At 37.7% G+C, this 14,590-nt stretch overlaps 1 protein-coding gene across 2 annotated transcripts in view; it reads right to left on the bottom strand.

Moving 5' to 3' along the window:
- Positions 1-14,590, bottom strand: part of USP47 (ubiquitin specific peptidase 47) — a 105,933-nt gene continuing 91,343 nt past the window's right edge. For both annotated transcript variants that reach the window (XM_019456327.2, XM_019456328.2), the window contains 8 exons: positions 10,075-10,250; positions 9,652-9,732; positions 7,509-7,624; positions 6,806-6,924; positions 4,604-4,734; positions 2,559-2,606; positions 2,337-2,467; positions 1-1,508 (listed from right to left, as the gene is read on the bottom strand). In XM_019456327.2, coding sequence (XP_019311872.1) covers positions 1,334-1,508; positions 2,337-2,467; positions 2,559-2,606; positions 4,604-4,734; positions 6,806-6,924; positions 7,509-7,624; positions 9,652-9,732; positions 10,075-10,250 — 977 coding nt within the window. In that variant the 3' untranslated portion in view covers positions 1-1,333. The remainder of the gene's footprint in view (positions 1,509-2,336; positions 2,468-2,558; positions 2,607-4,603; positions 4,735-6,805; positions 6,925-7,508; positions 7,625-9,651; positions 9,733-10,074; positions 10,251-14,590) is intronic.

Below are 14,590 nucleotides of genomic sequence, written 5' to 3' on the forward strand. Positions count from 1 at the left end.
GAATGAACAAATGTTTTATTGGCATGTTCATCGTTGTAAACAGCATCTGGCATGAAAAAGTTTTACCAAAACCTTTTTAATTGATTTTTATAAATTAGATGGCATTTTCAAAATTTATGTAGAATTGTGTTCATTGAAGTCATATTTAGCAAAGCAAAAACTTGCCCATTCTAATAGACTTTGCAATGAAATCATGTTGACTACATCAGCCTGTGCTATGACCTTACTAGCAAGTTTTTTTCAACACGATGTTAAGACGCTTTCGCAAAGTTAAACTACATGTAACTACAAATCAACTCCAAAAATTAAAGTGGGACTTACAAGGGTTCGAGAAGATTCAAACTTGAAGTAAATCTTCAAAAGTAAATGTACAAAGGAAAAAACTGAAGCCGCTGAACAGAAAAACCTCATTAACAAGGGCAAATACAATTGTATGGGACCCAGCACTGAGGAACCTCACTGAGGATTACATGTACATAGACTGCTATACTCCTCAATGTACACAAATGTGCATCATGAATGGTACGTGAAAAGAATAACCATGGGAAATAGTTGAACTGCAATTATGATAACTCAATAGGATCAATTTTATTTACATGCTGAATGAACGAGTGAACCATATTCTCTACATCCATAACTTAAGTACAATCAGTTATAATTACAATATTGCAGCAATTTGAGCTGCTACCTGCTGGGAGTGGTCTAAGGGAAACGTTTTGATGTTCCAGAATAATGTTTTAATACTTTGCAAAAAATGAAACAAAATAAAAACACAACTTCACAATTCTTTACTGGGTTATGGCTGGTTCTAAGAATTTCTCTCTTCAGCTCCTATTTTTGCTGCTTTCCAAGAGTCAACACACAGTTGCATTTACTTCCAAATTGTCAATGAGGTAATGTGTGTATCAGTGAAATAAACAGAAAATTCATTCATTCATGGCCTTTGCACAGCTTTTATTATGAAGCTATGAGCATCCTGTTTGAGGCTAGTTTTACTAGCGGCTATGTGCACATTTGTCCGCAATAAAAGAAGTGTACTCATTCCCCTTCCCCCTTTCCTAGTAGCAGGTTTCGCTTTTTGTTTTTTGTTTTTATTTTTTTTGCACATCCCTTTTCACTTTACAGTACATTTGACTATAGTGCACAACATGATTCCAAGTCAAAACAGTGGCCCATTGGGCACTGAGCTTCTGATTGGTGAAGGGCAGTCCAATCAGTGCTGGTGTCACTGGGTTACCCCTAACCATGTCCGGCCATAACGGCACTACACAGTAGCAGTGAACCATCTAATTAAAACCAAAAATCCCCCAGGGAAAATGCTACACTAGCAGAGTCAGTCTTGAGTCAGATCTTTATTTGGTGCTCCATCCAGATATATTTTTAGTGCTTTCTCTTTCCGAGGTGAGTACGTTACACGATGTCCCGTCTTCTGCAGTCGACTGCTTTCTTTTTTCATCAGTTCATTTCTTTGCTCATCTGTTAACTCCATTAATTCTTCTGTTTTATCCCTACATTTAAAATATTAATTACATATTAGATTGGTATAGCCATCTGCCTTTAGTAACTTACGCTTGAATGTTATAATGCTCCTTGGTAAGAAAATGAAATCTGATTGTCACTGGTGAAGTTAAATAATCTCATACTAAGATGTCCTGGATGGCAAATGTGTTTATTATATTAACACAGCAATGACTTCTAAAAATGGTACAGAAAAATTCCCATGCTATTGTAAGTGTAATAACAGCCACCACTGATTGAACATTTATATATAACATGTACTATGGACAGTTTTGTTAAATGCAGTAGTCCTTGTTCTCAGAAAATCCTGCAAGGCTGACGTCACTGTCACCATTTCACAGATGACGAGGAGTTAGGTAAGTAACAAAGCCTAGTCAGAACTCTTATCTGCCAGGCATCAATGACTATTCTTTTTCCTCCGTATTTGTGCTGGCTCACACAGTAGCCACTTGCTACACGTGCCTACTGAAAGCTTGAGACCTACTGGAAGCGTAACACACACTATTTCTAAGAATTACTGTAAGAAAAAGAATGTAAAATATCTCATGAACAATTTTTGATATTGACTACATGTTGTGATAACATTCTGGATATAATGGGTTAAAATATTTTATTAAAATTAATTTTACCGGTTTCTTTTTACTTTTTTAAGTGTGGCTACTAGAAAAATTCAAAATGTAATGTGTGGCTCTTGTACTAAGTACTGGTCAGGACTGCTTTATACCATAAAAAAAGTAAAGGTATTTATGGAAAACAAGATACTTATGAACAACAAAAATGTTACATCACTATGAATAACAAATACACTGTAAAGATACCTATAAAATATGACGGCACCATCATCACAAATATAAAGAGGCCAGACATTTAGGGTAGAAACTTTAGGATTCCAGTCCAAATCCTGATGAATATCAAGGACAGAAATATCGCAGGGAAAAGTTCCTCTACCCTAAGGAAAAAATAAATGAATGAATAAATCATGCTGACAGCCATGTTTATTGAGCACCAGTACCCAAAGGCAAACACTCTCAAGACTTTACCTTAGCAAATTCAATATCTTCCAAAGGAATTCCACTGATTTCACAAAGCTGTAAAAGGAAACATTTTATATGAGTTCATTTAAAAAATAAATTTGCTTAAATAAGTTATCAACCTTTTAACCCACACAGAAATAGCTTGATGTTTTCAAAGATGGAATAAATGTTTGATATAAGAAATTAGAAAAAAAAAAGCAGAAAGTGAAATCGTCTCTTGTCCACCCTGCAAATACCATGTCCCAGAAATGCCAACTTAGTATATTCCTCCTAGACCTTTTCCTATGCACATATAAACTACATCACATATATCTAAAATGCACAAAATTATATTTATGAAACCTCTCTATATAATACTTTTACATAGCCTATATATAAGAATAGGACACAGAATAACCTCATGATCTTCAACAGCTGAACAATATACCATTTTATTCCCTACCAATGGTCACTGAGCCTATTTTTAATTTTTCTAGTTACAATGCTATACTATATATACCTTCATGAACATCCTTTCATATTTCTGCAAATATTTCTTGAGAATGAATTCTTAGATGTGGACTTGCACATCTGAAAAGGTGATAATGCCAAAGTGAAGCCTGAAACAGTGATGTCAATTTAGCCACCTATCAAAGCTGTATGAGGGGCGCCTGCGTGGCTCGGTCGATTAAGCGTCCAGCTTTTGATTTCAGCTCAAGTCATGATCTCACGGTTCATGCGTATGAGCCCCACATTGGGCTCTGTGCTAACAGTGCAGAGCTTGCTTGGGATTCCCTCTCTCCCTCTCTCTGTGTGCCTGCCCTACTCGTGTGAACGCATGTGCGTGCACTCTCAAAAACATACAGACATTAAAAGAAAAAAAAAAGCCGTGCGATCTTGCCTGTTTTCCCAAACTGACAACTCAAGGCATTTTATTTCCTACACTTTCAGCATTTTAAGAGGTAAAGAATGCTGTTACTGTTTTAACTTGTATTTCTTCTTCAATGAATTGCCTATTCAAGTTCTTTGCCTACTTTAAAATTAGATTATTCACCTTTTTCTTATTAATGCAGTAGCTCCATATAAATACGGACCATAATGCTTCATATCTGTTTCAAATATTTTTCCCCTTCCTTGTTTTTTATCTTTGTTTATCGGCTGTTTATTAAAAAAAGAAGAAGAAGAAGAAGAAATTGGAGGGACGCCTGGGTAGCTTAGTCAGTTGAGTGTCTGACTCTTGATTTCGGCTCAGGTCATGATCCCAGGGTCATGGAACAGAGCCCTACATTGGGCTCCATGCCCCGTGAAAGATTCTTTCTTTCTCTCTCTCCCTTTGCCTCTCTTCTCCACTCATGCTCTCTCTCTCTAAAATAAACATTTTTTAAATTAGAAAAGAAGAATTGGAGAGGAGGCTGTCTGGAAGGTTTATACTTTTATGTGGTCTTTTCCTTTTTAGTTTCTGGTATTATGCTTACGAAGATCTTTCCGTCTCTAGAACATAAAAATATTTTCAACCTTTTCATCTAGTACATTTAACATTTTATTGTATTTTTATATAAATTTAATATATTTAGAATTTATTTTTGCGTTTGGTGGGAATTATGGAAACAAAGTGTTTTTAAGATGCCAATTATCCTAGTACTGCTTATGAATAATTCACCCATTCCCCAGAGAGCCACAGAATTCCAACCTTTAAATTGAAAAATGCAAAAGAGAGCTTCATATAGATCCTTTATTCAATTCCACGTATTTTAAAAAGCGTTTGGCTTTTTAAAATATATACAGCAATTTACTCTAGTAACTTCTAACTAATGCTAATTACTCAGGACAAACTTGATTCAAGTAACTAAAAGCGAGGGGTCCACTTCTGGATGGCCAAAAGCCAATGTAATTTTTCAAAGCATCAGGAGCCTAAGGAAACAAGGAGAGTGTGTGACAAGGTGTCACAAGGTATGAAAGAGACAAAGAAAGAAAGGTTGACACGTGAGTATTTGGCACTTACTTCCTAGGTTATCTCTTATGCAACACGGAGAAAAACACATATTAGTTCAATTTATTTCAAATGAACTTACCTTCTCTCGCAGCTCATCAACACTACTGCTTTCCAACACAACCTCCTGGAAGGGATCCAGCTTCATTTCCGAAGGCCTCCACCGTCTTGACAAAACTGCAAGCTGGGACATGGATTTCATCTTCTCCACCCCTATGAAGATGCAAGATTAGGTCATCTTTCTCTTTTCTCTAGAGGCCCATAATTTGACTTTTCCTGTATGGCCTGACTAAACAAGATTTACTTCAAGTGTTCTGCTTAGAAAGTGCACATAAAAGATCCCACTTATCCCAACAAGTTTTTGAGAATAAAATATTTCCTCTCTTCCCTCCAGTCTCTGAAGGTAATTCTTTACTCTTTTGCAAGCTCTCCTTCTACCAGGATCCTAATTTCACTCCTTCCTGAGTCCTGCTGGACACTGCTCTATCAACTACTCTTTTCTCTGGATTGCCAATCTTTGCTTCTCTACTGGCTACCACCCCCACAATCTAACATCATCAAAATCAAATCATCTTCACTTTATCTTCTTTTTTCACTCCGGCTCACACTAATCCCTCTCTTCTCTTTTACTCAAACCTTACTGATTCTTCAAAACCAGCTCAATTGTTACCTTTCTCTCTGGTGTACACGAGAGCAAACTGTACTGATTTGGTCCTTAAGTACCTATGATTTTGGAATTACAGGTTTGCAGAAATTGTGGAATTTCTGGTTTTCTTATAGACTGAGCATCTGGAGTGCAATCACTAGTTCTTATTCATTTTTGTAGCACCAGAGATTAGCAGTGTCTGGCAATTTACAGGTCAATAAATGTTTCTTAGATTTAATCACATGATTTCACATGATTTATTTCTCACTCAACTATTGTCAAGCTAACATATATACTGAAATGATACTGACACAGGTACCCACCATCCAGTAACATCTCCCGGCTAACCCATCTCTGCTAATACATACTCAATCCTCCCTAACAAGGGGAATTTCTCTGTCCTTCGCCATCTCTTCTTGGTCTACTCAGACACACTGGTTATTCTCTAAGGCCCCAGACACTCACAGAAGGAATCACAATCTGGAACACTTGTCTCCACATCATAGTAGATAGTGTGCTGGCTGTCCCTGACTCCCCTGTTAACTTGTCAAATACTCATAGTTTTAACAATTGAAATTTAAACCAAATCAGACCTTAAATAGCATGAAATAGGTGAGGTGTTAGTATTATTGAACCCTTGGAAAACTATCATAATCTTATGATGTTTTAATTTCTAAGGGGAAAAAAAGGAAAATCAAAATCTTTCTAGGCAATAGCAGTCACAAAAGAACATAGAACTAGTTGTTTCCCTTGATATGATCACCCCAAAGCCAACTTTTCTCCCATTACCTCCTCCAAAAAACAATACTTTAAATGTTCCCATTTAGATCATTAAAAGCAGGAGGTGTGACAAACACAGGTCCTCTTCTGGGTCACTTTTACAGGCTGAACTGTGTCTCCTCAAAAAGACATTTAAAGTCCTATACCCTAGTACCTCAGAATATGACCTAATTAGGAAATAGGGTTGTTACAGTGGTAATCAAGCTAAAATGCGATCATTAGGGTGACTCTAATCCAACAGGGCTAGTGTCCTTATAATATGGGGAAATGCGGAAGCAGACACACAAGCATACACAGATGCACATCTCACATCATGTTCAGATGAAAACAGAGATCAGGATGATGCATTTAACAAGCCAAGGAACACCAAAGACTGCCAATCAACCACCAGAAGCTAGGGGAGGGCCATGAACAAATTTTCCCTCACAGCCCTCAGAAGGAAGCAAGCCTGCCAACACCCTGACTTCAGACTTGCAGCCTCCAGACTGTGAGACAACACATTTCTATTGTTGAAACCATCCAGTTTGTGGTACTTGGCCATTGTTCTCAAAATCCCTGGTAAATTATCAATACCACATCCTCAAAACAAAATCAGCCATAATGAAAAAAGAAACTAAATAACAAACACAGGTAAGAAAATGTTAGCAGAGTTTCCTGTAAAAAGTACTATAAATGCAAACTTCAAAACTGTCAACTTCCTGTAAGGAGAAATTAATATTCTCAAAATTAAAGAAATATTTAAAAGGCAAATGCAACCCAGAGTAAAGGTGGAAGAAAACTTGTTCTTTGATAAAAACTACAGGCTTCTATTAGTTCCAGAGCATTTCTGATAGTTCCCCACAAAAATATGGATGATACCATCAAGAACTTCAAGGAAAACCTCCCAGTTGCTGGAGATATTAATGTCTTCTTCATAAATATGATAATCCAGAAAGACAGTGCCAGGGTTCTTCCATGTTTTTTTCCTTAGACGAAATCTACAAATGTGATAAGACATTTTAAACTACTATTACTTGAGATTGTTAACCTGAAAACAACAACATGAATCTGACATCAATGAATAATGAACTATATTTAAATATAAAAGTCAAGTGATTATTCATTAAAATTTTGGGAAAATATGAGGTGCCTGGGTGGCTCAGTCAGTTAAGCATCCGACTTTGGCTCAGGTCATGATCTCGCAGTCCATGGGTTTGAGCCCCACATTGGGCTCTGTGCTGACAGCTCAGAGCCTGGATCCTGCTTCTGATTCTCTGTCTCCCTCTCTCTGCCCCTTCCCCCGATCACACTTTTTCCTCTCTCTCAAAAATAAATAAACATAAAAAATTTTTTTTTAATTTGGGGGAACTATAATGAAATCTTCCCCCAATTTCAAATTTAGTATCCTACAGAGGAAGCGCAAACAAATTCTAATACTTTTGCTTACTTCTATTAATCTGTAGTATTAAAATTCTTAGTAGAGGAATTCTTTAATTCTGGTTTTAGAAAATCATACCAATCCATATCAACAGACCACACAAGATTTCCTCTAATTGCTGATGATACTGTAATTTTACTTTACCTGTCAGTACTGAGCTCTAAACCACACTGCTCCCTGAGTTGAGGAATTAATTCCTCTTTTGATTGCCGTACTGTCATTCCTTTAGCAAACACAGCATCTAGCAGAAACTTGCATGGCTAGGAATACAAACATAAAACAATCAGAGAGCTGAATTACACATTCAATAAGGGTACACAAGACATTTTATTTGCACTGTACAGTATGACAATTATAGGACTGAGTTTAGGAGCTGATCTTCCTAGGTTCAAATCTTGGCTCCACTACTTACTAAGTAAGCTATCTTGGGCAAGTTTACTTAACCTTTCTGGGCCTCCTTTTTAATTTTTTTAAATAATTATTATTTTTTTTATTTGAGGGAGAGAGAGAGAGAGAATATGAGCAGGGGAGAGGGGCAGGTGTCCCCGGGCCTCCTTTTTTTCATCTGTAAACCGGGGGTAGTGTCTTCCTCACAGAGTCATTGTGAAGATTAAATACCACATTCATATTTCTCTCCTTATAATAAAGTGATCGCAATTTTGAAAGTAAAAATCACTTTTATGGATTAAAATGAGGGAACTGCGTACTACTTCTCCAAATATGTTCATTCATTGTCTCAGAAGGGACATTTTATCTACAAACCCCAAACGCAGATGAAACATTCACATATAAGAGATATGATGGGTTGGGGCACCTTGGTGGCTCAGTCAGTTAAGCATCTGGCTCTTGATTTCAGCTCAGGTCATGATCTCATAGTTCGTGGATTTGAGCCCCACATTCGGCTCTGTGTTGACAATGTGGAGCCTACTTAGAATTCTCTCTGCCCCTCCCCTACTCGTTCTCTCTCTCTCTCTCTCTCAGAAGAAATAAAAGACACATGATGGGTGCTCAATAAACTCTCTGTTGGACAAATGAAGGCGTTTTATGAAAAATTTCTCCATTTTCAGCAGTCTGTCTTTATCTGTGATTTCCCCTTCTGAACATTCAGTTACTTGCAGTTAGCCAACTGGGGTCCGGAAACAAATGATCCTTCTGCCAAATCATCAGAAGATCAGTAGTAACCCAATGCTATGTCACAGTGCCTATGTTATTCCCCTTACTGCATCTCATCACACGCGCATTTTATCATCTTATGTCATCACAAGAAGTGTAAATATAATACAATGAGATTTTTTGAGAGAGACCACATTCACATAATTTTTATTACAGTGTACTGTTGTAACTGTTCTATTTCATTTCTGGCAACAGTTAATCTCTTACCTTGCCAAATGTATAAGTTAAACTTTATTAAGGTATACATGTCTAGGTAAGAGCATAGTGTATATGTAGGGAGTGGCACGGCACTATCCTCGGTTTCAGGCATTCACTGGGCGGAGGGGGGTCTTGGACACATCCCCTATGGATAAGAAGGGGGGAATACGGTCTTTGCTATTTAGTTTGCACACTTGTCTAGGTCCTCACTAAGATGTTATAAACATCCCCAAAACAGGGACTTTGCCTTTTTCTTCTGGGCATTTGTCTGGCATCTGTTACATGACCTTGGGCAAGTTACATAACTTCTTTGTGCCTCAGTTTCTTCATCTACAAAATGGGAATAATAATATCTACATCATAGCTAACTGATGCAGATTCAAGGAGTTAACATCTGTGAGCATATGGCAGCTACGAGATAAATGAATGCCTGCTAAATACTGAAATGACTCTCTGAACGCAAAAAATCCTTACATGCTCTACAGATCAACTGCTATCCCCCTGGAGCACTATGTGAGAATTTCTTAAAATCAAGCACAAACAAGTCTCCTTTTCAAAGCAGGAAATGTCTGCCTCATTCCAACATGTGTAACAATACTTTAAAGCAGAGGGATGGCAAAGAAAGGCTTGAGGACCACATTTGTCTGCTGCATGTTTTTGTAAATAAACTCTGTTGGGACACAGCTAATTCCACTGGTTTATGTATTGTCTACGTCTGGTTTTGTGCTACAGGGGCAGAAATGAGTGGCTGCAATACAGGCAATATGGCCCACACAACCAAAATAGCTTCTGGAAACAGTGTCCTGTCTGTGCTTTAGAGACAGCAAAAGAAATGACGAGTCACAACATCTCTGAACTCTATGTTTTTAATAACTAGCAGAAGTGACGTCATATTGCTCTGAAGCAGCTTACTTACCTCTTGCTCATTGACCAGCAGCTGGTACACTTTAACTCTGTATTCTCCTTTTTTAAGTGCTCTCCCCAGTCTAATTGTAATCTATAAATTAAAAACAGTTTTTTAGATGTATTATCTCCGCAGAATAAACAACCCATTCTCCCCACACTGTTTAGTTTGGTCTTCAAAAATTCTCTAGATTATGGGCTCTTTGAGAACAGGTGTATCTTTTACCTCTGATTCCCAGCACCTAGAACAGTAACTGACACACAGTTAACACTTAACAAATGTTTATTAGATGAATGAAAAAAAACGACCAATCACTAAACATAAAAACAAAATGACCCTCTTAGGGCTATTTCATCTTACTTGGAAACAGGGCAAGATGTTCTCAAATCTATCATGTAAAACAGACTCTAATTATTTGAAATGATTTTAATCAACCTTATTGTCGTCTGAAAAGGATGAAAGTGTCTCATTCAGCCGGACGCTCTCAAACTCCTGGTTGCTGGCATACACCCGGAAGACCTTGAAGTGAGAGGACAAAGCTCCAACAAAGGGCTCTAAGTGTTGTTTGAAAGCAGCCAGTGTAATTCTTTTATCAACATGCACCATCAGCCCTAAGTACAAAAAAAAACAAAAGCGAAACAAAAAAAGAAACCTCTTAGAATATAAATAAAACAGATCATATGCACTTTATTATACTGTACAGGGAAAAAGTACCCCCTTCAGTTATTTGACTTTAAGCTAATACACAACATTGCATGGACAAAAAAACACGGACATGGAGCATATGATAAAATCCAACAGCTTCAACAACTTCCAACATTCTGAGAGATTGAAGTGCTAATCTATTTATTTATATATGCTGCTGAGTCCCAAACCAAACTTCAGGAAAGTCTTTTCAATTACATACATTCCTAGTTCTTCACAGTAATAATGTAGGCTCTGGCTGGGTTCCAACCGTGCCTCTTCTGCTTCCCGGCCAGCTATGTGACCTGGGGCAAGCCACTGGCCTCCTTGTAGCCACTTCCTCATTTAAAAAATGGAGAGAGTAGTACCTACCTCCTAGTACTGCAGTGTGAATTCAGTGAGGTTAATATGTTTATCATGCTTTTGGCACAGTGTAGATATCTAGTAATTGCCTCAAAAATTGTTAGTAAATTTGGTTCTGGGATTTCTACTAGAAAAAACTGTCAAGACGAGCATATGATGATATCTGTTTTATCATGTGGTTGGACCGTAACAGGAAGAGCATCTAAATGGATCAGAAACTCCCACCACCCCCCGCAAGCTTCGATATAAACTCTCATGGCAAAGCAATAGGATTGTTTTTGGTGAGCTTCATTTCTTCTAATACTTATTAATCTTTTGTCCTTTACAAGTTACTCATGAACATACTTCTGAAATATTTCTAAGACTCCAGTCTTCATATCCTAGTAAAGAGCAACAACTTCACTCAAGTTCCTCTCTCTCTTACAATATAGACAGTGCAGTATAACAAGAGCTGCCATCCCACCTTAGGCCCGTGGTTCCTCTAGAGCCATAAGGCTCTCTCTAGGGCAGGCTCTGGTTTTCTGTAAAATTTACATCAGAAGTCAAGGGTGAGGGGTACCCTGTCTGGCTCAGTCGGTTAAGTGTCCCACTCTTGACTCCAGCTCCGGTCACACAATCTCATGGTTCATGGATTGGAGCCCCGTGTCAGCCTCTGGGCCGGCGATGCAGAGCCTGCTTGGGATTTTCTCTCTCTCTCTCTCTCTCTCCCCCCCCCTCCCTCCCTCCCGGCCCCTCCCCCAAGTGTATGCTCTCTCTCAAAAAAAAAGAAAAAAAAAAAAAAAAGCCAAGGATGAGACCCTCAAACATGACTGGTTTATGTTCCCAGGTTGACCCAACTTTTGGGTTGATGAATTTTTGAGTGGACTTTTTCAAATAAATTAATGTCCATTTACTGTTTTTCCGGTTATAAGATTCAGATTCACTATAGAAAATGTGACCATAAAGTATGAGATAGAATATAAACACGGTGATGAACTTTTTTGTTATATATAACTTTTCAGGCAGCATTTAATTCCTTTAAAATGTCCATTTCTAAAATTTAAGGAATACTCCTAAGTAACCCAGCTTTTGGCAAATAAGCCTCTATTTATACTATCCAGCAGGTACAACATTTCTTGAAAGAAGGGTATAATGAAAAAATTACTTGATTAGAAATCAGAAGCCAATGACTAGATTTCAGTTGTTGCCTAATAAATGGCTATTGGTAAGTCATCCAATGTCTCTGGGCCTCGGTTTTCTCACAGGATCATTACACCAGTCTCACTGATTGCTGTTATGACAAATGTAGTAAATTCTAAGTCATTACTCAAACAATAAGCTATTACCACAATTTTGGTTTCTAACTCACAGTAATGTATCACAGGAAGATACAAATGTTTGTTGTTATTGATACAGTCCAATATGGTGATTAGGACCAAGTGGTTCTGTAGTGAAATGGGCTGGCCTGAATGAATTCTTGGCTCCTCCTTGTACCTTACATTTGTGACTGTGGCTTGACTTCTCTGTACCTCAATTACCTCTATTATAAAATGCAGACAGTTGTGCTTATACCTTGGGGTCAGTATATGTCAAATGTGTACTACGGCCCTGGCAAAAATTGTTGGCTTAATTGACTGGCTGTAATTATAATTTTAGAGATTACCATCATACCGTTTTCCCTATTCACCTCTTCAAACTGAAGAGTTTGGTCTCTTCACAGAGCAACCTCAAAATATCTTTAGGGTTTCTTTCTTTTATGTATTTCTTAAATGAAGTGATAACCAAAATTGTACAAAGAAATTATCAGTGCAAATGCACTCTCATTTTTATTACCTTGATCTCCCTATTTATCCCTGAGTGCCTGCAGCCTACAATAGGTCACAGTGGAACAGTATTTTCAGAGAAAGGTCCATACTCCCCGAAACAATTCCTGGATTATAACAGATAGCTTAAAGACCATCACTTTAAGTGTATTTCAGTTGCTACCCATATTGTCTATACTGTATATAAAATGTCACTCTTCAGATATCAAATTCTTTGTTTATGTGTTACACCCTGGCATTTCATCACTCTGAAGAACCGTATTATTATTCATCATCCATGTTACCCAGGTACCAACTTTCAGGTCTCTGAGGAGCTGTGATGAAACAGTCTTAGCACAGACTCCTGAAGCACGTGGCTGCTGGCTCTCAACCCTACTCATCTACCTCTAAGCCCGTTTCCACTTTTTCTGTTCAAACAAGCCTTCTGCACGGCTTCTGAAAACCAAAATAAATTGTAGTAAACGGGTTCTCTTGATCATCATGTTTACTATTTCAACGAATGCTAGTAAACTAGTCCACTATGAATTTCCAAAAAGGTGGAAGGAGACTCCTCAGTCTACAATTCTAAGTATTCCTATTAAATTCTTAACGTTTAGACTCATGCAGTCAACTCTCCAGCACATCATTATAAAACAAACCACTTAAGAGAAATTTCTAACCTCTTTGTAAAGAGGAGCTGTTTTTAATTTTCTAATGCTCTTGAAGGGTTGAAGATGGTAAGAAAGGGTAGCTACTGGCTATTTTTCCTTTACTCTGACGTGAGGAAAGTAAGAGACAGTGGGTAGCAGTTATGAGGTGGAGAAATGTGGGCCAGGCTTACAATCAGATCACAGGAGCTGGACTGACCAGCAGTGTGACCTACTGGCTGTGTGACCCCCGGCAAATTATTTAAGTCAGTTTGAGCCAGTTTCTTCATCAGCAAAAAGTGTCTAATGGCATCAATTTCACACAGCTGTTGAGAAATAAGTGAGATGTTGTGAATTAATGAGCCTTATGAAGTAAAAGTGCCACAGGGAGTTAAAGCATTATTATAGAGTCTCTGTCTCTGTTGTGGCTCACTAACCCACATTTTCCCACTTGAGTTTCTGCAAGGTATCTATATGGATGTCACATGGTTCCAGTGTTACTGGGAACTAATTAGTTAAAAAGACAAATTTATGCATTTTTATTACTGATTTCATAATTTCTACCACTTCCTTTTAAGAGACTAAATTTTGAGACTATAAGCATCGCAGCAATTAACTTTCATGCTGGTTGTGGGCCTTCTCCCACCAGATGAAACATGAGGCTGCGTCTTTGTCATCTCCACTTCTAACATCTACGTAGGGCCTGGCATCTTGAATGGATTCAGGAAATATTAATTGGGGGGGGGGGGGGTGGTGGATGAACGGATGGATAGAGTGGGACTCCCTTTCCACTGTCAGAAAGGTAACAGCAAATGCATTCAATTCAAAGACTTATATTCTAGTAGTGGTTCCACTCCTTACTAGCTACACATGTACTTTTGGGCAAGTCATCCATCCACTATGAGCTTCAGTTTTCTTATCAGTCAAACGAGGATATCAATATTTGCTTTACTAATTTCAGAGAAGCTTCAGGTGAGAACAACTGTTTTGAAAACTAAAATTAAGAATATAAGGGGTAATATAATGCAAAGTATTTGTTTTTTTGAGCTATTTCTCTTTTATACTTGAAGAAAACTTTTGTACATTCTTTGGCTGTTTTCATCTGATGTTTTATAAGTCATTTTATTGTTTTCATGTAGGTGTGTTTTTGCTGTTGCTGCTTATCCCAAATACCTGAACTGACAGATCTCTTCAATGTTTTTGTGATTATACACTTGAGGATTTCTAGTTTATACTCTGCTTGGAGCTTACTTCAAAGTATCAACTTTAAAAAAGCCCCTTTCCTTTTTCTGACTTTCCCAGTTAACCATGGACTATTTAGGGGGTGGGGAGGGGGTTATTTGCATTGAGGGATAAAGAGAAGAGAGGGGATGCACAAATAAAAACTTTTCCTCAGCAATGAATACCAAATTTTATCTTTTTGGTATATTATTTACTTTTTAAACTATTTCTTAGTTTTTAACTTAGGGCTTTTAT

Source organism: Panthera pardus, unplaced genomic scaffold (genome assembly GCF_024362965.1).
Source record: "Panthera pardus isolate Hobbes unplaced genomic scaffold, ASM2436296v1 HiC_scaffold_12, whole genome shotgun sequence".
Lineage (NCBI taxonomy): Eukaryota > Metazoa > Chordata > Mammalia > Carnivora > Felidae > Panthera > Panthera pardus.